This window comes from Cervus canadensis, chromosome X (assembly GCF_019320065.1).
Source record: "Cervus canadensis isolate Bull #8, Minnesota chromosome X, ASM1932006v1, whole genome shotgun sequence".
Classification (NCBI taxonomy): domain Eukaryota; kingdom Metazoa; phylum Chordata; class Mammalia; order Artiodactyla; family Cervidae; genus Cervus; species Cervus canadensis.
Window position 1 is genome coordinate 136180906 of NC_057419.1, and position 24456 is coordinate 136205361.

The following is a 24456-nucleotide window of genomic DNA, read 5'->3' on the forward strand; positions in this document are numbered from 1 at the left end:
ATTCATTCTTGGATACCTTAATCTATGTACTTCCACACACGAACAAGTAAGAGTGTATCTAGGGTATCTCTGTGCATTACAATTACAGTAGCCTATATTGGTCATCTTTTTGTTCTTCTTTAGTATATGGGGTTGAGTTGTTAAGAAACTTCAGATTCTCACCATGATTTGTTTTGGTGGTTGGGTGGTGTTCGTTAGTTAGTTAGTTAAGTCACTCAGTCATGTCCGACTCTTTGCAACCCCATGGACTGTAGCCCATCAGGCTCCTCCATCCGTGGGATTCTCCAGGCAAGAATACTGGAGTGGGTGGCCATTTCCTTCTCCAGGGGATCTTCCCGACCCAGGGATCGAATCCAGATCTCCTATATTGCAGGCAGACGCTTTAACCTCTGAGCTACCAGGGAAGCCCTGGGTGGTGTTAGTTGAGTATATATCTATGAAATTTTACATGTGAACATACCCATGTTACCTGGCTGCTTACTATATTCCAGGCATGTGCCTCATACATGTAAGTGCTGAGATTTGGTCTCTGCCATAAATATCTTATAGTCTAATAGCAGAGAAAAGAAGTATACACAAGCACAAAGAAATTAAGTGGTATAAGAATGAAACATTGGGAATTCAGTGATACACAGAGCATTCATGTGCATATAGATACTCATAAATGACTTGACTGTATCATCATGATATAACATGATGTTTAATTCTACTGCCATTTTAGAATGACTATCCCCCATGGTAAGTGAGATATTTTATTCTGTGGACAGGCCACTTTCTTAACAGTTAATTTTATTTTTGGCTTCCCCCTCACTCCTTGTGATATCCTTGACAATTTACTCCACTGTGTTTCAGTTTTCCACATACAGAAAAAAAGACATTTATAAAGTTCTTAATCTTCATTGAAAAAAATCTCCATGATATAAATATTGTTATGCGAGAGCTATTTAAAAAATTCTTCAGAGAGTAGGATGAAACAGTCCCTTTCTGGGGTTTGTGGTAGTGTTTTCTTTGAGCATTATTAGAATATGAAAGCATCTTAAGATTTTTTTGTAAAGGAAAAAGTAAAATTTGTTGATAGTGTTGACCCTGGCAAAGTTGGAACCTTTTATAGAATTAAAATATTCCAGTTGATCCTTTTCTGTAAGTTTTATTGTTCCTATTTGAATTTTTCTTAAAGAGATATCTACCGGTATTATAGAAATACCTCAGTACTTTATTTTTAAGTGATCCCAAATCATATCCCTTACTTATTAACAAATAATATTGTAATTGCTTCCTCTTCTCTAGCTAGACTTATATTTCTGCTTTCTGAATCACAGGGCGCTATGTGTGTATTGGTAGGGATGGGAGTGATAATAGCAGAAGAAGCCTGAGATCTAGGGGGTGACTGGGCTACAAAAACATTCCTACCTTTACTTGGAGCCACTGAGTTGGAAGTACAGTTCAGAAAGGGTGCATCTGTGTGTGCAGAAGTGTGCACGTGTGACATGTACATGAATGTTTATTGCATAAATGTGTGTGCATATGTTCTCGGGGAAGGAAAAATGGGAAAAGCCAACAGTTGCTAAATAGGTATGGGTAAGCACACCATCATCTTCTTTAGGCCACATCAAGTAGTGTCTACAGCTAAGATGAACCTAGATACTATTGGGCTTGTATGTTCATGAGATATGTTATCTTTCTGTTGGGAGGGTAAAAGGTAAAGCAACTTAAGAATTGGTACTGTGTATTCTTTTAGGGTGTATTCATCCTCTCTGATCACCATCTGCTAGTTTGAATTTTTAGAAGATTCTCTATGTTTCTACTTGGCATTATATATTTAATACAGCCCTTAAAGTTTAAATATTGATGTCTATTTAATGATGCTTTTCTGTTAAAGAAGCAACAAAAAATATACATATATTTTTGTACTTTTAATATATAAGCATTTGAAAGTGATTTAAGTACTGCTAGAATAGCTATGCTAAGAGGAAAAGACTGTCATTTTCAGTTACTTCATCATAGTTTAAAGTATTTAGCATAAGAGAAATTTGTTCCCAAAGAATAAGGATGAAAATTACATTTTTAAAAAGAGTGTGATTTGGCCTTTAAAAAAATGTACCATAATCAGTATTTTAAGGATTATCCTTAACAATTTTGAGAAAAGCATTGCTACTTTAAACACAGAATGCCAAAGTAGAATTAAATAAATTTTTTAAAAAGCATATGTCAGTAACCTTCCTCTGCTAAGTATATACCCCAAAGAAATGAAAACAGACGTTGAAACAAAACTTGTCCATGAATGTTCATAGCAGCACTATTCACAATAGCCAAAAGGTAGAAAACAACTCAAACGTCTCTCAACAGATGACTGGATAAAATGCATTATAGCCAAAGAATTGAATATTATTCAGCCATTAAACAAATGAAGGACTGATACATACTACAACAGGAATGAGCCTTGGAAACATTATGCTAAGTGAAAAGAGCCAGGCACAAAAGGCCACATCCTGTATGATTCTGTTTATAAGAAATACCCAGAATGGGCAAATCGTAAAGATAGACAGCAGATTAGTGGTTGCCAGGGGTTTGGGGGGAGGGTATGAATGGGAAGTGACTGCCTAATGGGTACAAGGTTTCCACTGGAGGTGATGAAAAACTTCTGAAACTGGATAGTAGTGATGGTTGTATAACATTGTAAACGTACTTAATGCTACCTATTTTGTACACTTTCAAGTGGATAAAATGGTAAATTTTGTTATGTGTATTTTATCAAATAAAAAGGTACATGTGCATATGCATATATATGTATATATTTTAAACTACTGCCCACAATAATATAATAATTCTAAAAAGAATAAAACTTTTAAAATTCAAAAAATAGAAAGAAAGAGCTGCAAGCCATTTGGAATTACACCATTCTGAGATAACTGTTAATATTTTGGAATTCTTTCTCTTAATTCTTTTTGTGTCTTTGTATCAATAAAACTACATCTTTGCTTATGTAACTGATATTATATTACATTTACAGTCACTATTAAAAAGAAGATTATAGGGGAGCCTGTTATGGTTTATCTTTGTATATATGTTAATTATTTTTTGTGGAATTCCTTTATGAGGAGTCAGTCTATATTAAGAAGGTATACATTTCACTTTGAGAAATTTCACACTGTCAAATAAGTATAACTTTTCTTCTAAGAATGAAATATCCTATTCACCATAAGTATCTAATTTTAACCTGTAATACAAAGTACTATGTATGTTTGTACCAGAGGGGGAAACAGGAGATGATTACAGAATTTCAATGGAGAATTTTTAAGTCAGGGATCGATCAGTAATGAGTATGTTATATATGAGCAGAAACCTCGAACATAGCGCTTTTCTGGTGGAAGTACAGTTTGAGAGTTGACCCCCGTTGGTGAAGCGTGTTACTGCAGTAGAATTCCTAATTAAAAGGACGAAAATGCCCAGATCAAAGCAGGAAGAGGGCAAAGTCTGGGAGTCCCCAGGATAGAGTTAGGTAACTTCAACAACAACAAAGACATCCCTGGGGTCATGAGGATGAGGGACGTGACCAGAGGTAATAGACACCTAATTTTCAAATGATCAGGAACAAGTGAGCTGCCACAGGGCTGGCAGTTACTCTCTTCTTCAGCCAAGGTTTTTAACTCAGCCTATTTGGGATCTCTCTTTTGGTAACATGTCTCTAATTTTATGACAGCATTTAGTAGGAAAATAGGATTTACATCAGACCTCTAGAGGCTAGAATGCTTCTATCTGATAATGTGAAGAATGCGTGATAAGTGGTTTCACAAGTGGATGTAACTAATTTTCACGTCACTGTTGAATTGACAAAATGATCAGTAATGCTTCCATCTGTTATATTTCCTCAAAATGAAATGTGTCAAAATGAAAGTGTCTGCAGGTAGCCTCTCAAGGAATCTTCATAGTCATTAAAAACAACAAACCAGCCACCAAAGGCTTGAAAGACAAATTGGAATAGGTTCCCTCCCTTCTGAGAATTGCTGACCAATGCCCACATCATGATCTACTTATTGCCCTGATAGGTATGAGAAGAATGAGGAGTGATTGATCTGGGCAGGGGCGGGGGCGGGAGTGGGTGGATGGGTAATGATTAACTGGTAAGTTGAAATACCTACCTGCAACGGGTAACATGGTTGTTAAATGAGGAAAATTACATCTCTAGGGAGATATCTGAAGTGATCTGCCTTGTGTTTGAACACAAAAACTTATCATTGTTCTGTATTCTTCAATTGACAACACTCTTCGAATTCTGAGTGGCAGGATGGCTGACAGACATGGTGCTTTAGAGAGGGGGAAGAAGAGCTCATGCAGCATGTTGGAGTCCTCTGAAATGATAGGGAGCCTAGAACTTGTGTAGTTACACTGTTTGGGAGCCATGTTTCCTTTTAAAGATCTGAAAGAAGATAAAACCAGTGACATCATACTCCCTGGAGTTTGACTCAAGGGGTGATTCTAGGTGTGTCATCTACTAGCTGCTCATTTTCAGGACTATATAAATGAATAAGCCTTTTGTTTGTAGAAGAACTTGTATAGCAAGTATACTACCAGTGATCCTGTGGGGAACTGATGTAGCAATTTGCTGACAGATGTCAAAATATTTTATAAATTGTAGTCAGGCAATTTATAATAGTCTTTTATCTCTGCTTTAGAGACAAGATCATTTTGAAGGCATGAGGAAGGCATGTTTTCTGCATTCTGAAGTAGACCTGTAGATCATATTTCAATAGATTACTGATACTGTCACAAACCATAAGGCACTTTTTGCTATATACAGCTTCCTGAATCACTGACATTTCACCTGTGTATACAGTTGTCACTTGTGGCCCTTAAGGCAGACTGCTTACATGGAATCAACCCATCCTGGGTGGGGCTGGCCAGCATGATTCTTACGTGGAGCCAAAAATCTGTCCCCAGACTATAAAGGTAGACCTCAAGTCCCTCCTAATCTTACTCTGTCCCCAAAGCACCCAAGCTTGTTGAACTCTTAGTACCCAGAGAACTGTACTTCACTTTAAAAAGCAAGCTCCAAAGCACACCTCTTAAATGATCACAACTCCATTTCTGACATGTTCAGTTGCAGTTAATAGGGCACTTTTGTAGCAGCCTTCATGAGAATAAACAGATGAGATGAATAAATCAGCTACTGTCATCTCACATATATATTTTTTAGAAGTTAATGTTCTTCTTTTCACCCTGTCTCCCCACTTAAAGGTTTTACATTTTTCTGGCTCCTGTTAATGTTCTACTGAAAACAGTGTTTCCATTCATACACAGATGATTAGCATGACTCATGAAGTCACCAAGTAAAATGACTTCTAGTGGTACATGTTCTGTCAACCCCAGACCCTTGCTTATTTTTCCCAACTACGATAAACACTGTGTTTTGCTTCTCTTCTAACCTAAGGTTTCTGCCTTTTAAAAAATACATAGGCTTCATCTATCTAAGAAAATGTTTTTCACAGTATTTTCTCAGGGACCTTGAGGTGGTTGTGTAAGATGTCACTATCATTAGGATAACTTAGTCTTCATCCTGATGCTCTACTTTGAATGTTTTTTCAAGTGCTGTAGAACATTGGGAAAGGAATGCTTCACACTTCCTGGCCATCTAGAAAGAATTTGCTGTGAGTCACAATTCAGTGTATCAGAAGCCTAGTGAGGAAGCAAGCCGAACAAAGTAAAGTAACCTCTAGAAGGTGATTTAATGCATAAAAATTTCCATTAGCTATTGATACTGTTAGTGAGATGGGCTGCTGTAGTCTATTGTCAAGCCTCCTCCATTTGCTTCCAGCTTCCCTCCCAGGGCATTGTTTGGTGGGGGAATTTTTTCCTGCTTCTTCCCTCAAATCCATAAACTCTTCCAGCCCTTTTCTTGTAGTAGTTCCAATCGACTACTCTTTCCTGTACAGGTTGCCTCTGTGTGCGTATCCCTAGCATTTGATAAAAAGAGAGAGCTGAATTGTGGAAACGAGGGGACTCGGGTTCTCTTCCTAACTGCCACTACCCAGCTTGCTGCCCTTTCTGGACCTCTGTTTCCTCCCCAGGAAGTTGGAAGAGTTGGACTAGATAATTCCTAAGGTCTCTCTGGATGCTGACAGAGTGTGACGCTGTGACACCGGTTTTAAAAATGGCTTGTTTTGTTTTACATCCAGGGAATGAATGAATGCTAGCCATTTAGAAGTCATAAGAGGTCCCTAACTTTTAAAATGGCCATTGCCAACTTAAAGTAGGCAACAAAGTGAAAGATTGTCCATTTTCTAAAATTTTACGTTCTAAATTTCTTTTTCACAAAAGAATTCTCTTCAGGAAGAAGAATACTCAATTCTAAACCATAAATGCTTCTACTTTATTATTGCATCATACTCTAAGTCAACATTATAGGTATAAATCTAAATTAAGCAAATATATTAGGGACTGATTATTTACTTTACAAATAGATATTTTCGTTTGCAGAAGGACACCCTATAGGGTTTCTTTACTATCTTTCTCATGACTTTAAGATTAATTTATTTACATAAGTTCAAGCCATATGTAACTTTTTAGGAACAAATCTCTTTTGTAGAAACTGAGTAAAACCATATTGAGTCAGATACTCAGTGTACAGTTCTAATGTGTATAAGATTTTTCTCAGTTTCTTATCAGGCAAACAACATTTTTATATTGGGTACATTTTCAAGAGATGTTTTTCCCCTCAGCCTTCGAAAAGCAAACTAAAGCAGATCTCTAGATCTGCTTTTAAAAAAATGTATAACTTTAGTTTCCTTGTCTGTAAATTCACTCCCTTCCTCATCCCCTTTTAAAAAATGGTAGGAATGTATTTTTCCAACTTTTGACGAAAAGCAGGCTTTTTATTTAAAGGTCACCTGTGTTGCCTGAGCTTTCCTTGGAAAGCTTCAGGATGTTCAGTTTTTAAGGAATGCTCATTATAATTAATCATTACAGAGAATGGGCTTTTCCCCCCTTAATTGCACTCTGAGCTGTCACTTGTTCCCTGCAAAACCTTAGAGTAAGAACATTTTCTTTCATTGCAAATGATGTATAAACATGTTTGGCTTTATAGCTTTTCAGAGTACCTCTTCATTAACTATGCTTTATTTTAAAATCTTAGCTAATTATTTAAAAGTTCATGGAGATGATTATTAGCTAGTCCAGGTATTTTAGAGCTATGCATTTGCTATGTGTTTGCTATTAGTTTGCCATTAGTTTGCAATAAATAAACATTTATTTATTGAAATAAATGTTACCAGATTGTTGTTCAGTGGTCTTTGTGAAATAAATTGGCAGCTTTATGTTCCTGATAGACAAGATGTCTGAGTCTCCTACATGAATCAAAATTGGCAGTAATTGGTCTTTTGGTAAGCTCTGCAAAAGCCAAGAATTGGTCCATGGAGACTGAACTAATTTCTAAGCTAAAGGTGTCTAATTTGCAGGGATTTTAGAAAAGAGCAATACATACGTATTTTGGTCAAGGAGACCTTTGCAGGTGTTTTCACAAAATAACAATAGGGGAAAAAAACCATCTCAGCTGAGGTGGAGGGTGCAGTAGAGTTTTTAAGGTAGAATATACTAAAAGGTTACTTGTGCCTAAGTGATGGCTTTGCAATCAATTACCCTTTTTGTTTACTTTTGTAATATTTTTTACAAGGACAACTAAGGGAACTGGTCAGATAATGGATAAAAATAACCTAATAACAGTCCTTGGTGACATCTCAGTTGGTTCAAGAGAAGGTTATTCTTTAAGTCTCATGAAGGCAAGAGCTGTCCCTAGATAGTACGAGGATTACACATCATCTTTAGTTTCTCCTGCAAAATTTTCAAAAGGGATGATTTTTGTAATATGCATGTATTATTCTTATAAATTTTAAAAAATCCATGTTTATAATTTTTAAAGTTCACAGAAGTAAAAATTACTAAGAAGAAAAACCCTGAATTGCAGCAACACTTTTAAAAATTTATTATTTGGTCAGATTCTGAAGTGCTCATTGTTAGCCATTGTTAAGTGTTAACTATCAATCAGATGGGCATCTTCAAAGCTTCAGACTTAACTTCTGAAGTTGATGGGTAGAGTAAAGTGATGAGGAATCACAACTTTGGGAATTTGACAGGCAGGTTTGGACAATATGTAGTTGACATTTTTTTTGTAGTCAACATTATCAGGATTGGGGGAAATGATTCATTAGGATCAGTACAAATTGTCATCAGCCCTTATGATGAAAATGCTAATTTTTCTTGCCCAAATAAGAATTATTCTTGGTGGACAACCAAGTTTGGTGGATTTGCCTCTTTTATGTGGAATTTGCTCTTGTTGAGGAGAGTAAGAGTCAGTGTGAAGAAGGCTGAGCTGGGGATGGGGCAAAAGGTACTGTTGGGCTGTGAGTTGAATGAGTTGAAGATGCTGCGTTGTGGAGTTTGTGCTTTCAGGCAAAATATCACTTGTGGCTTTATCCTAAAAATAGCAGAAACACCAGACTCTGGGTCAGACCCATAGTTTGTCCAGTGCACTGTTTGTTTCTGTCCGTGATGCCACGGGTTGTTTTGTGAGAGAGCCTATGAGAGAGCCTCATGTGTGTCTCCTATGATGCCAGCCTCTAAAGCTCGGGGGTGTGCCAAACATCCTGAGCACCTCTCTTTAGGAACATAGTCCTTTCATTCAGTTCAGTGGAACTGGCACACCGAGCCTGGCAGGTCAGTCTTAGGTGAACGACCAGCGACTGGCTGCTTTGTTCATTGCAGAGCCTATTTTGCCAAATGATATCAGCAACGAAGCTGTGTCAGACAACCTCTGATTCTTTGACCTGATATTTTTTATTTTATTCAAGGTGAACCCACTGAAAATCAGTGGAGTGAAGCTATGGCCATACCATTCATTACAGGGAGAACCCAACATTTGGTTCTGAAAATTGGGAAGAGTGGAACTAACAGGGACATTTGCTAAGACAGGATGAACCTGAGGAAGTAAATTGGTTTTGTTGGCCAGGATGTGATCAGGGGCAGGTTTAGCTTTGAGGGTCAGGATGTGTAGGTAATTGTGGACCCAAATGGTCCAAGGCTTGCATGGAGCCTATACCACTTAGCCAGGTCACATTTTATACTCACTGATGATTTTAGCCAGATGACTGTCATGTTTCAGCATATCCAGATTGTTGGCTTGCTGATTAGGCTCACAAGTAAAAGCGAGACCCTTTTGTAGAGCTGCTAGTGGATTATAGGGTATTTTAGACTTTGACTATGCAATTGTACAGGGCATAATATGGACCGTGTATTATAATGAGGAGGGGAGAGGGCACTTTTTTTTTTTTTTAATGCTCCTGCATTGAGAGGCACTGCATTAGGGGGTAATAGTTTTAAATGAAGCCACATTTCTAACAAGGGGTGAGATAACGAGGATAAATGAAATTGGCAGACAGTCTAGAAGCTTCATCTTAGCCATTATTTATAATCTCTTCTCCTACCAAACCATTTTACTATGTAGCAAAATTGATTAATTTGCACGTATCTCTTTTTCCTGTGCCCACATGCTCTCTGATAGAGGAGTGAACAAATAGAGAAATACACAACAGAGGAAAGAGGATGAGGCCGAGGCCAGGGGGAGTTGAGGATGCATAATCCCCACACTGAATAATCACCTCCGGGTCCTAACATTCATCTTGATATTTAATCATTCTGGGCCATATTGAAAACAAAAGATTGTATAATAGCACTAATAAAAGTCACTTGCTGTGGAAAGGTTCAGAATAAATATGGCTTTCTTTTTAACATGAAATAGGAATCTGTTGAACTACTCTTCATGTTCTGTCACAGCACACACAGATACAGCTCTGTTTAATTCCATATCCTCTTATCTATAAGTCCTACATTTAATTTACTACCATTTCAGTTGATTTATAGCTTTGCTTAGTAAAAGTACAGCCTTGATTAAAAGGATATTATCACAGCTGATGGACCTTGAAAACATTTTTCTCCCCAGACCTTCTAATAGTTTTGAAAATGACCTGAAGACTCCAATAAGGCTAGATTTTGCGTGTCTCCAGTTTTTGCTCACCTGGCTGTAATTTTGGGCAGCGGTGGTTAAGGGTGTTGAGTGACGTAGTTTTCCCATATGCTAACTCCTTATATATCCTAAGAAATGGAAAGGTACTGTGATAGTGTTTTCGAGCAAGTTTGCTTCAAGGACTCCCAGACCCCTAAGTCAGTTGCCCTCTTATCTAGCTGTTCACTGCAACTAGAGCCTTTGTCTCCTGGGATGCTGCTGGCCCAAAGGATTCTCCAGTCTGTCGAAGGGAGGGAGAATTCAATTATTGTACATGAGGGTTACATTTTGGAGTTAGAGCTGTGACAGATGCCTCCCTCCAACAATGCAGAATTAGTTTTGGTGCTCATTTCAGTGAAGATGACTTAATTTGCAAGGCCAGTGATTTCCCCAGGTTAGCCAAATTTGGTCATTCCCCACAGTAGGCCATTTTCCACTCTCCTGTTTTGATTGTGCAGTGTGACTATTTGGTGGTGTCTGTGGTTCTGGGAGCAAGGAAAATGCTGTTGCTCAACAGGTGAAAAAAGGCTATTATACTTTGATTCTGTTCAGAACATTATTAGCATTCTCCTGATTCTCCTAGTCAGAAAAAAAAAAAAATGAGTCACCCTGGCTTTGGCTTTATATCTCTGTGGAGTATATTTTTGACGTATGAAATAAGTTATTTCTCACAAAGGAATCACTTGAAAATCACCTTACCTAAAGTTCAATTTACAGGGGCTTTCGATTGTTCAGAATCATAGGAACACAAAAAAGAGTTAAAACTTGTAAATGTGGTACTGATTCAAAATGGGAGAATTTTGATAATTTTTTATATCTAATTTGATGGTGGGGCCTCCTTGAAATACAATAGTAAATCAGTTTCATTCATGAATAATTTTTATTTTGGTCAATATGCTCTTCCAGTTTGGTCTTACCGTCTTCATATCTATCTATCTACCTATATCTTTATTAAGATATTATTCATGTACCATACAATTGGTCTTACCTCTTTTCATTTTTAAATTACTAGGTTTCAAAATCTCTGTAATTTTTTTTGAAAAGCACAGAATGTACTCTATGAAGAAAGGATTTATGTGTAAATCACCTCCAATTTGCCTGAATCGTTTTTGTTTTTCAATACTTAGCCACAGTTTGTCAGCGCTAGACTGATTATTAGAGGTTATCTAGTTAACCCAGAATAAAAATCACCTGGGGAGTTATTCTTTTTACAAACTATACCTACGAACCTGCTTGAAATTCTGATAAACTTTGCAGCCCCCAGCCCCACCCCAGACCAATTAAACAGTACTGATTAAATCTAACATTCTCATCTCACAGATAGGGAAACATTCTTTCTCTCACAGTTTTGATGAGACACCTTAATAAACACCAAAATTCTTTTCAATTTTAACATGACAGGTTTTTGATAAATTGACTTGAAGATGCAGAATTCACCTCAGTGAATGACAGCAACATAAATTATTTATACCGTATGTTTTTAAAAACAAATTATGAAGGATCTGATATTGTTGAAGGAAAAAATTTCAAAGTCACTGATCAGAAAGTCAGTATACAGAAACTGTTGCAAATTTGTCATTGTCTCAATATTTTGTCAGGCACTGGGGAGATTAGTAGATGTCCTTTATCCTGGAAATGCCTGATAGCTGAGCACTCATATGTCTTCTCAGCTGTCCATGGTCATTTCCCACAGGGGATGGGAGGCCTTATTGTGTTAGTTTTTAAACAGCTGCCCTGATTGCATTTTCAGCAGAAGGATATTCATAAGAATACTGATATTAGATAGAAAAAATAGCCACAGAGATAGGCTTTAATAAAAAACATAAACTTCTCAGAAGATCTGACAGGCTCTAATGGATAGATGTGTGAAGACCTGGGGAAAAAAATAAAATAGCTTTTCCAGAGGACTTCTTATTCCTGAAAAATAGAAATTTCAGGCTTAGTGCAGAAGCAAAAGGCCTTTGCATCCATACAGATGAATGGATGTAACCAGCTGCTCTGCAAAGAAGCCTCTTTCTCTGGTAAAAATGTTTACCTGGTCTTAACATCTTCCCTCCTGGACAACCTTAAACTCCACCTAGGAACCCTTGATCTATAGCAGCCATACATTTGGGAGAGCAGAATGGAGTTTGTTATACTTTGAAATGCCATTATCAATGTATATAAAGAATATAAGAACTTTGTATGGTCTTTAGCTCTATACATATGACCAGAAAGGACAGATTCCTTTTGATTTGAAATTTTACTGCTCTTAGATTTGGCAGCAGTGTTGTAGACAGACAGGGTTTGCCACAGGCACACTTCAATCCAAAATACATTTTTTTTAGACATAATGGGTGACGATGCAGGATCTGGTTGTTAGATTTTTTTTTGTTTTATCTGTGTTTGTTTATCTAATCAAGGTTTCAAAGAGACTAGACAATTTGGGAAGGGAGTCAGCCACCACACAAGTTCTGGAGCTCAGTCTGAAATGGTGTTTGCCCCTGAAAACAAAAAAAACATTTGTTTGTTTGGATGATTGTTTGCTGTCTCTCTAAAGTCGGTTCCCTTGGTCTAGTTCCTTATTGGCATGAGCTACAGTTTGGGGGTGGGGACAGGACACTTGCCATTGATTGTCTTATTCTACACATAGCCAGAGTGGTGGTCCCAGTTCCATAGAGAATGGCATACATAACCTGGTGTGTGTGGCTGCTGCTGCTGCTAAGTCGCTTCAGTCGTGTCTGACTCTGTGCGACCCCATAGATGGCAGCCCACCAGGCTCCCCCGTCCATGGGATTTTCCAGGCAAGATTACTGGAGTGGGGTGCCATTGCCTTCTCCGTGGTGCATGTTGGGCACATGTAAGTCAATGTCTTCAGTCTCCATGGCCATGACACTGGCCTTCAATCTCCAAAGTCAGTGTTTTGGAAAGAGAAGAGATATGCCCTTCCAAAAAGCAAGGGGAAAGAAAAAAAACAAACAAACTGCATTCTCTGAAAGTCAAATTATAACTTTTTCTTTTTTTTTTTCTATGAAGAAAACTGTACTAATAAAACTGCCAATTTCTGCCAATTTCTTTCAGGTGGGTGTACATGGCATTAGAATAGAATTCATCAATGAAAAAGGATCAAAACGCACCGCCACCTATCTACCGGAGGTTGCAAAGGAGCAAGGTCATTGTTGTACTTTATTTTATACCATCTGGTGAAGAATTTAAACAAATATACAAGTTAAAATGTGCTATTTGACCTTGCAGTTATATCTGATAATTGATCACTGTCAGATTATAAGAAATGATTCTCCTCTCACTGCCACTGCAATGTCTGTCTGAAATTGGTGAATTACACAGAAGTTGAATCTCTGTACTAAAGTTTGACAGCAAAAACATAAAAAAATAAACTTTCAAAAAAGGAAAGATTTGTAAAAATTGGGCTTTTAGGCAGTGGTTTGCTGTAAATTTGATGTGCCACTTTCCCACATTCCACTGTGCTATAGCCTTGTGGCATAATAAGCCTTTTGTTTGATGGTCAGCCACACACTTCATTGTCATTATCAAATCTTAGGTGGTTGCCATTACTCATTCTGCTACTATTAAGACTGTTAAGTTTCCCGTGAAGATTAGGAGCATTGAGAATAAATGAACTATTACAGTGTTTTATTTGTTCCTCATCAACAAATGTTTTTTGACTTTACATACATAGCACAAAGCTTTAGGAACTACCAGTGTAACACAAAATACATTTCATTCTGTAGTATCTTGTCTTTCTAGCTGCTACTAAATTATAATTTCATGTTAGTTGAAATGAATCTCTTCTTTATCTCATGGAGCTTTTCTTCTCATCAGAAAGCATGGGTAATTTGGTTTTACCATATCTGTTTAATATAAATGTGATATAGAATTGAAAAATTTAATAGTAAACCCCCAAACAAGTTATTAGTCTTTAAAGCAGCTCTCTGAAGATTTATTGGGGTTACTTTTGAAAATTTCTTAATTCTGTAGTCCTGTTGACTCTGTAGAGCAAACATGAGCTTGAGGGCCTGGGGTATGAGTGTGCATCCTGTGTCAGAACCCATAAAAATGCCTTTGAATGCTGCACACAGATACACATGATTGACTCCGGAAGATACCATTAGAAATGGTGATTACCATGAGTTAGTGTGGGAATCCTATGTCCTACTGAGTTGGCTCAATGAGTCTTTTCCCTCCCTTTTAAAGATGTCACCGTTAGAGGAGAGTACAGTGTTTATAGTTTGTTACTGCGACACCCCTGAAGTTACTGCTGGCCTCTTAGGCTCCGTGTCTTGGAATGTGGTTGAGATAAAGAAGCCAGTATTGCGAGCCAGCAGGGATAGCTAAAATTGAAGGTGTGCCATGGTATACCTGCTTCTGCACAGGGTGAAATCTTAGCCCTTCTGTGTGCCTGTTTTTAGGACCAAAGGGGTTGATAGCAGTTGGTGACAGTGATAGCTGACCTCTACAAAGTCGTTTTGTATTTAACCAAAGGTGCTTATTACATGTGCTTGACTGGTATTTTATCTGGTCTGCTCTCCGCAGGATGGGACCACATTCAGACCATAGACTCCTTACTGAGAAAAGGAGGATACAAAGCTCCGATTACTAATGAATTCAGGAAAACCATAAAACTGACCAGGTACAGAAAGTACTGCCTAGTGCAGGGCTGACCGATATATTTTGATGTGCATACCTGTAACCTTGTGTAATCTTTTCTCTAACTATACTTGCTTCTTTTTTTCTGAAACAGAGTGAAATGAATGGCAGGGCCATTCTGAGGGTGGATACAATGGAACTCAGCTCGACAGTAAAGCCTGTATGATGTATGAGCCCATCCTTCCCATCTTAGCTCTGTGTGATTAGTCTGGCTTTGTTAAAGCAAACCTTCTGAGCCTTTAGACTACGTTATGGAAGAAAGTTACCTGAGTTTATTGGCCAGCTTTTGACATGCCTTAGCAGGACCCCAGGATCCTGATAAGCAGCCCTCAAATTTGAATTTCACTTTAGAATCTTGGCAGTGACAGAAAGCTTGCTGAAAAAAACACAACTGAGCTAGACTCACAGATGCTGAATGAATTTCTGCAAGGACTCATGGGGTACTGACTTAAAAAAGGAAAGTATCAAACATTTTAGGAAAATGGGTTGTTGTTTCCATTTCTTTTAATTCTGCAAAACCACATTGAATGCCTATACTCTAAAAATGAACTATTCTCAGCTCTGAGGAGTTACAGTCTAGGAGAATAGAAGGGCATGTGCAAAAATAATTATTAATAGAAGCAAAATATAATGGATGGTATGAGATCATAGAGTAGGGAAAGAGGAATTCCAAGAGGGGGTTGTGGATAACAGAAAATTTCAAAGAGGAAGTAGATTGGAGGCCAAGTATAAGAATTCTACTCATTGAAGAATGAGTAGAATATTTGACAGGTGGGGAGAGTGGGGGAGGAAAGGGGTTAACTTAAAGAGAACTTTCTGAGGGGCTTCCCAAGTGGTGCAGTGGTAAAGAATCCACCTGCCAATGCAGGAGACGTACTATATGCAGGTTCGATCCCTGGGTTAGGAAGATCCCCTGGAGGAGGAAATGGCAACCCACTCCAGTATTCTTGCTGGGATAGTCCCCTGGACAGAGGAGCCTGGTGGGGTACAGTCCATGGGGTTTCAGAGTCAAGACACAACTGAAGCAACTGAGCATCAGTGTACAGAGAGAAGGTGGTCATCAGGGAAAATATGGCCCAGAAGGTAGAGAGTAAGAAGTTTAAACTCGACTCTGTAGGCAATAGTAACCACTGACGGGTTTTGAACAGATGGATTTGAAATGTAAAATTAGAATTGGAAACAGGAAAATTAGGAGACATTTCTATTATCTAAGAATCTGTGGCAGCAATCTAAAGAAGGTGAAATGGGAGCCTTAACAAGAGCTGTGGCCGTGGGATGGCATGAAAGGAAGGAAAAGAAAATATTGTGGAAAAAAGTAAAAGGACTTAGTCATCATTCAGAAGTAGGGAAGAAGAGCAAGTGAAGGCTTTCGTCTAAATAAAAGGGTCCAAGGCAGTCCCTTTGACCAAGACATGGACCACATTGAGGAGAGTTCCATTTATGCGCTGATTTCTGGATTTGAAGTGCTTCTTGGGATATCTGTATAGAAATGTCCAATAGGTCACTGAAAATGTACATGTGTAGAGCTCATGGCTAGAGGTGGTGATTTGGGATCATCTGTAAAGACGACATACTTGAAGCTGTGAGGCAAAGGTTCACTGAACTGGGACAGAGCATAGGGACAAAGGAACTGAAGGGAGAAATGTAGGAAACTCTTACAAGGCATAAGGGTAGGATGAGTGATCAGAGAGATAAGGAGCGGTCCAAGAGGTTAGGGGAGAACCAGGGGAGTATGAAGTTATAGAACGTAAGGCACAGAGAGCTTCCAAAAGGGAGTGGTGAGAAGTATCCTAATGGAGAGGTAGAAAACACATGACTCTTCTGAGAAGTGTGGCAATGAAAAGAAGAAGAAGGAAAAAAAAGATGGGGGAAAGAGGATTGAGATACCACAATCAAGACACGTTTTGTGTTGCTGCTATTTTCCCTTAATGGCAAGGCCTGAGACCTGTGGACAGAAGGAAAGGAATGGTAAAAGAAAACCGATGGAGGATCCCAGAAGAAAAAGTAGTCAAGTGAATGAAATGTATACATGACAGTAATAGACTGGCTTTCCTCTGTTCTTTCCTGTTAGCAAACCGGAGCTGAGAGGGCAATACGATTTCTAGAACAATTTAAATGAGGAGTGAAAGTGTTCATCGCTCAGTTGTGTCTGACTCTTTGTGACCCCATGGCCTATAGCCCACCAGGCTCCTCTGTCCATGGGATTTCCCAGGCAAGAATACTGGAGTGGGTTGCCATTTCCTTCTCCAGGGGATCTTCTCAACCCAGGGATTGAATCCGGGTCTCCTGTATTGCAAGCAGATTCTTTACCATCTGAGCCACCAAGGAAGCCCTAAACAAGGAGTAGTAGAATGCAGAGTCCCGGACTCAGACTCTGGATTCCTGGGTTCTGTTCTCACCTTTGCTATGTATTAGCTGTGTGACAGTGGGCAAGTCACTTCTCTCTAGGTCTCTGTTTCCTGATATAGAAGAATTATGTCTAAGGATCCCTTCTAGCTCTGACATTCACATATCACCTATTTCGTGATGTTAACTTTGTCTCTTCCAACTTTCTTTCAGGTACCGTAGTGAAAAGATGACCTTGAGCTATGCTGAATACCTTGCTCATCGCCAGCATCATCATTTCCAAAATGGCATTGGGCATCCCCTCCCACCATACAACCATTATTCCTGACACTGAGCCGCACAACCAGTCACTGGGCCTCTCTGCAGACCTCTTCCCAGGAGACCCTACCCCTTCTTGGTCTAGCTATCTGTTTTACTGTACCATTTTATGATGATAGTTTCCGTTGCCATGGTGAAGCTTTGACATTGTCAACTAAGATCATCATGGTAACGGGTAGGAAAGTGGCATTTATTAAGAAGATCCTCCTGTTTTATTATTTTAGATCATTGATTTTTTTTTGCAGCATATATTAATTTTGGAGTTTTCTTTCCTTACAATATTATGTAGAATTTTGCTTTGCTATTTCAGTCAGGTTTGTCTTTCTGTCCTTCTTGCCTTCCTTTCTGTCTTCTTTCTTTCTTTCTTTCTTTCTCTCTTTCTTCGCTTCCTTCCTTCTTTTGACTGTGGATGGAAGAAACTGTGCAGTTTTTAAGGATTTCATTTAGGTTTTTCCTCTGTTTTCCTTAGTAAGATAGATAACTTTTGATAGCCATGTTTGGGAATAATTCATATCAGATTCAGGTATTTGTATACTTTTGAATTTGTCTAAAATTCATTTTGCTACAAGAGCTTAGTATGTGGGTCTTTACTGCTTAAGTATATGTTTTTCCCATGGTTAAAATATATGAACTTTCATTCTAGTGTAGAATATTCAAAGGTCCATGATAGGACTTGTCACACAGAGTGAGAAATCATTTATGCCTATTGTGCTAGTTATCATAGGAAAAACTGCCTCATCACTTTATAGAACCAACTTACAAACTGAAACACTGTTTTAAGAAAGTACAAGCTACCTTTGAAATATGCTACAGAAATCATTTTGAAAAGCAGCATATATCAGGAAGAGAGCAGATACAGAATTTAGTGCCTTTGAGAAGAATATAATGAAGTGGAATTAAGAGGGGTTAGAAAAAAGGCAATTTAGAGAAATATTCTTATAAAATTTTATTGTTTATATATGTGAAACAACAGATTAGACAAATTGCTTACTCTTGAGTATTTTTTTAAGCTGAAAAAATTTATTTTGAGCAAATAACCAAAAAGAGACACATTTCTATTATATATTAATTTAAATTTGTTAGCTTTAGGTTTCAATAACTCATGATTGGCCAGAGACAATTTTAGCTACCATTTAAAGAAATGGTAATGATAATCTAGTGAAACAAAAGTTCATACATGTCGTGATTTCAGACATGTTTATCATGGGGACGATACTGGAGTTTTAGAAATACTATAAAATCGCTTGAATCTCTTTCTGCACTACATACTTTTGATAGAAACACATTTACTATATTGAGAAGATGTTATTTTACCCCTGCAAAAATGGAGTTGGCATTTAGGTATGACATAGTTGCTAGAGCCCAGCTCATTTGCACGCTAGTTTTCCCGTGATGTATACACAGAGAACTTCCTCGAGTCAATGGGAGGTCTGTATGTATACCCCCAGGAAAAATGACAGATGACTCTGGAGAAAGATTATCTTCATATTTTGGTAGTAAGCATATATAAATATATGTGTATGTAAACATTTTTTTTTCAAACAGGAAACAAAGATTTCAAGTGATGAATATAAGTACAGTGCAGAACAGAGTCTAAAACCACGTGATGTCACTGAATATCAAGATGGCATAAGTTATACATGTAGTTGCTGTGACAAGTAACAGACTGCTAGTTCAGAATTTGAAACCCCTTTTCTAGTTTGTGAGGTGAATTGGCTGAATTTCTTCTGCTGGCCCTTGCAGCAAAGCAAACTGCTTTTATTTTTGATGAGAATTCTCAGAAGTTCTTTGGTATTCCTTCATCCACAGCATCCGTTGTTGAAATAACCATTTTCAGTTGTGATGCCTTAACTAAGAAGCCAGTTGTTAGCCTGAAATGGAACCTCGGTAGCCAGTTCCATTGAACCTAGAGATTAGTTAGAGAAAGCTAGCTGTTGGCCTTTAGAAAGGGATTTTGAGTCCTTTCATTTCTATTTGGGAGCATCTTGGAGCAGATTAGTCTTTCAGTATAAAAACAAGTGGCTACCTGATGGAAATTTTTTCTTGCCCTTATAGGGAAACTGAGCACAAGCTGAATGATATTGTCTGCTGCAAAAAAAAAGTAAATAAAACAAGCAAACTGAAGAGAGACAGAATAGACCAATATTGATCCATCTTATCCATCATCTCATCAGTTCAACAGGCTCCTCATCCTGGGTGAGCTCATGGTTAGAAGTTTTTTTTAAAGAAAAGATCTACTACATGCATATGTGAGTGTATATACAATACATACATATGTGTGTGTTAATGTATTTAACGGTGCTAATCAATCTTGAGCAGGTCACGTGACTGGTCATGCGGACTCGAAAATCATATCAGATTTTTTAAAATTCTTGATATATGCAGATGTTATACAGATTTTCTTACCAGTGTAATAATGTTATACTGAAGAAATAACCATCCTGCAGGCTTCAGAGGACGAGGTCAGCAATATTTCCCACCATGGCTTGGGGGAAAAGGATAGTTTTGTCTCCTTTTGTATTCAAATTAATGCACAGTGCATTTTTTGTGTCTAAGTAGCTGTTGACTAAAAGATTTTGTAGTGTAAAAGGTGTTATACAAACTTGTAATGGTGTGCTTCAAACAAATGCTAGACCCTTTCACCTTTGTCGTATATTACAAAGCTGTTAAATATGTGGTTTGAATTAACTTTGAACATGTTGAAATATGTAGCATGTGTTTTTAACTCAGACGAAGATTTCTAATTGCACAGGTTGTGTTCTAGCCAGTTGTGGTTTATTTGTTCAGAAACACAAATGTGAATTGCACTCTTATCACCAGAATATTGTATAAGTTCAACGATCTCTAAACAGCTCAGAAGTAATACTTGAACTTCATTTGAGTAGCACAAAGTTTACATAGCCCCCCTTTTAAATGTTAATTAGTTCCATTTATGTTTTCTGTTTTTCAAATGCAACTGGGTATTTTTTTTCCTCTTGGAAAATAGTACGTATTTTACTTTGGTATGTAGCAAAAGGCTTCCATTTCTGGAAGGGTTCTCTTGTTCTTAAACAAGGTCAGCCAGGTACCAGATTCTAAAAGAACAATTGCCCCTCCCCCTTCTCCCATTAAGTGGCCTTCTGACTGTAGGAGAACGTGCTACTGCCCTGCCCGTCTCCCCTATCATGAGAGGCCGGTGTGATTGATGGAGGAAGTGCAAGGCTTGCTCTTTACCCACCCCACCCCCCGCCGCTCTTCAAGCAGTTATAAGATTTTCAGTCCACTGCATACAACCCCAATGCCCAGCACACCGGAAGTTTGTATACTGGCCTCTTTTCATGTCTTCAAATGTGCAGGAAATTCGAAACTGTCACCTGGAATAGGTTCCATCTCTTCTGTGTGTTAGATCAAACCAAAGAAGCCCCCAGCCATGCCCAAATGCTGCTCCAAAAGCCTGCCTTCCAGTCCTTACAAAAACCTTGCAGGATTAAATGTGTTAACTTTTTTATTTTTGTACAGTTTCTAAGTGATTTTTGCTAGTGATGTTAAATTGAATTAAGTTTATTTGAGGGGTGTGAGCACCTCCTCCATTGAAATAAACTGGTGACTTTCCTTTTATTTTTTAAGAGCGGAAACCCATTGTGTGCCTCTCGATTTAAGGGTTTCTGATTACATTATTCTTAAGACCAGCATTGATCCTTTATATACAAAGATATGTTTTCCTTGTTTTTTATTACTGTTTCAGAAGAAAATAAACCTTTTATTTTGCTCTGGACCCAGTAACTGCGCTGGTACATAGACGCACTGAGAAAACAAACTTTTGTAACCACCTCTGACTGTTTTTGTATATGAAAGTTGATTACTTTTGAAATATTTGGATCTAGTTTCTAAGTTATTTTAGTGTTTTATATGTTCCCCAAAATTACTTTGAATCAGTCACCAGCATAATGAGTTCTTGGTGATGCAGTGGTGAGACTTGTAATGAGCAAAGCTACCTGGAGTAGCTCTCTCGTCCTCCCTTTCTTAGTACCCTGTTTTTTGATTACAGTAAGACATCACCAATTATCTGCAGCCCCTTCAAGTATAACTAGGTCCTCTTTCCTTCCACATTTAATTGCTTAATAGTTTGAAGAAACTGTTGGAAATGGGCATTTTATATGACATGTATGGCTTTAAAATATTATAAATGAAGAAAAAGAAAAATGAGAAGGTTTATGTGGGTCTGTAAGGTATGGCTGTGGAAAGATATTGTAGTAGTTTTGACACTATTGTTATTACCTTTAAAATCATTTACCCAATAAAATGTTAAAACTGAATTACCATTTGTGGTTTCTTTCTTTAACCTGCCTCACCAGAGGATTTGGGCCTCGTGGGTACTCCTTAACTAAAAGCTAACAGTTGAAGCCGCTGAAATAATATGTGTGCAGGCTCAGTCGCTTGCTCAGTCATATCCAACTCTTTGTGACCCCATGGACTGTAACCACCAGGCTCCTCTGTCCATAGAATTTTCCAGGCAAGTATACTGGAGCGGGTTGCCATTTCCTCCTCCAGGGGATCTGCCCAACTCAGGGATTGTATCTGTGTCTCTTGCGTCTCCTGCATTGGCAGGCAGATTCTTTACCACTGCTCCACCTGGGAAATAATATACTTAGGAACTGATACAGATTTCTTTCCAATCTGGCACTTGGGAAATCTCATCTGCCTACAGCTGTTCCCTACCATATGAGTTACCTATGTCATTCTTGTGCCCAGCCCTAAATCCTGACCTGCTGATACAGTCTAGCCTTTATTGGGCAGTCTGCCCTGGCCACGGATCTGAGGCAAGCATCAGACTTGAATTCCAGTGGCAGCATGGCTATTCTTAAGCCCGTTCCCAATTTCTTCCAGATCAGTGTATTACCGGGTCTTCCCCTTTGGGAGCTGGTAGGGCGTAGTAGCAGTGCCATCCAGCACAATCATCAGGGTACATCACATATGTAAACTTATTACCAGTTTTCCAGTTCCAAAGTGATATGAGATGAACCCTATTAGCCACTTGAGCTTGGGGAAAACATCTGCAAGGTACCTAGTGCTACTGCCATCCAAGGGCCAGATAGGAGCCCACAGCAAGCAAGGGATCTCTTGGTGTCCTACCTCTATCAGCTGTTGCCTAATCTCTTTCTGTGCATAAAGGCCATCAAGGACATTGCTGAAATACCTCTGGCTCTTTCTAAATCATTTTCTGTCTCAGTTTCATAATGCATATTTCAGGATTAATTGCTAATGAATACATGCAGGACAGTTTTCTGTTTCATTGCCCCAAAGCCCCACTCCCTGTGTGAATTTGATGACATGTGCTCACGTCAATCACAGTGGCTAAAAACAGCCATCTTGGCTCTAGAGGACTATTGTGGTTTGGAATAGTGCTCCATTAAGGCAGCCATCTGCTCAGAGCCAGTTTCATCATTCATGTTTAATGGTACACAGGATTTTTTAATGATTTAGATGATATTAATAGGTTCAGGTAGAATGAAGTAATTTAATGAGCCCACAGCATTCTTTTTTTTATAGCATTAGTGGTTAACTCAGTGGTCTGGACAGATTTCAACTTCAGTAATCACACTCCACCTACCTAAATTCTTCCCAGAGTTTCAGCACTTCCCCTCTTTAGACTTCATGCCCCACTGGGCACCTTTTAAATTGCTCCACTGCTTCAGAGGGCAAGTGTGACTGTGTGGAATGCAGCAGTTCCTCTCTGTTGATGGAAAATACTATCATATCCAGGGGGTCCCATCACTGTGAACTGGGAGGAAGTCTGCTGTGGGAAAAATCACACCTGGATTCAGAGCTGCCACTCAAGAGAGCCCAGTGAACGACAACCGTTTTCAGACCGTGGCTTCTCCCACTTTCTGCAGCTCTTAACCACATGAGCTAAGACAAGTGTGGGTTTTGGCCAAGCTCTGATGGCTTCCCATCTGTCTGTCCAAGCTTTTCCCCTGCTGGAAGAATAGCTGAATGGAAGGATGCAACTGAGTCACGCCCTGGATACACTGCTTTGGCTACTACATTCAGAGGACTTCCTTGATCCCTTTAACCCATGACACAATCCCCTGTTCCAAACCCCAAGCCTGTTGGAAGAAATCTTTTCAAGAATCAGAAAAAACTGCCTTAGGACCCAAACCAGTTTACCTCTTCATCCCAATAACTTAGTTATCACTATGACTTAAAATGACCCTTACTATATATATATATGGACTATGCCTCTCAAATGGTTTCGACGGACCCACCCAGAGGGCTGGTAGAAGGCATGTGCTTTACATAAATGAACACTGACCTAAGCTTGCAGATTTCCATCCTGACAGATGATCACATTAGCTCGACAGAGGTTAGCAACAGAGGTTAGCTTTAAGATGCAGTAAGACAGGAGCATTGGGCAGTGTCTGCATTACAGGCCTCTGTGCTCACAAGTGCCCTGCTGTCCTTGAGTGCCTACTCCCTCTCTAAAAGGACACAGCCAAGTCACAAGGGGCTGGTAATTTGTTCAGCCTTTAGTCTCCCTCCATGCTGGAAGAAACTCTTTGCTTTTTAACCAGAATCTTAGCTGGCACCTCATTAAGTTACAAGTATGAGATTAAAAACAGTATTTCATTGTTTTAAAGTACAAATGTATACCAGTTAAATGTATGCTCAGAAAGTTAATGAGAACGACGAGGCTGTTTGGGCGACTATAAAAATTTGTAATTGGGGTGACAGATGACAGAGTCTCAGCGCTCCATTGATTTCTGTATTGTTTTGGCTGTACAGCAGCAACAAGGTCTTGATTTGCAAACAGAAGAGGTAGTATTGTGTATAGTTTTATGAAAGTGAGTACACATTGGCCTAAATTATAAAACCCCGGTGCAGTCACAGCCTTCTGAACCAGGCCTGACAAGGAAGGCCTGCAAGAAGTTTGGCATCTTGCCAGAGGTTTGAACATAATGTGTCAACTTGATGGTTCCTGCTGACCCACTGGTGGTCTTCAATTGCCATTCTGAATGTAACACATTATGGATGTTTTAGTTAGGTGGGTTTTTTTTTTTTTTCAGTTTGTATTAGTGTTTCAATATTATACATTTAAAGACACACTTTTTTTGAAT

General features: G+C 38.6%; 1 protein-coding gene across 2 annotated transcripts in view; it reads left to right on the forward strand.

Annotated features, from left to right (window-relative positions):
- The window catches only part of AMMECR1 (AMMECR nuclear protein 1), a 114719-nt gene extending 93062 nt beyond the window's left edge, over positions 1-21657 (forward strand). For both annotated transcript variants that reach the window (XM_043457719.1, XM_043457720.1), the window contains 3 exons: positions 13112-13202; positions 14585-14681; positions 17258-21657. In XM_043457719.1, the coding sequence (XP_043313654.1) occupies positions 13112-13202; positions 14585-14681; positions 17258-17372 (303 nt within the window). In that variant the 3' untranslated portion in view covers positions 17373-21657. The remainder of the gene's footprint in view (positions 1-13111; positions 13203-14584; positions 14682-17257) is intronic.
- Positions 21658-24456: the final 2799 nt, after the last annotated feature.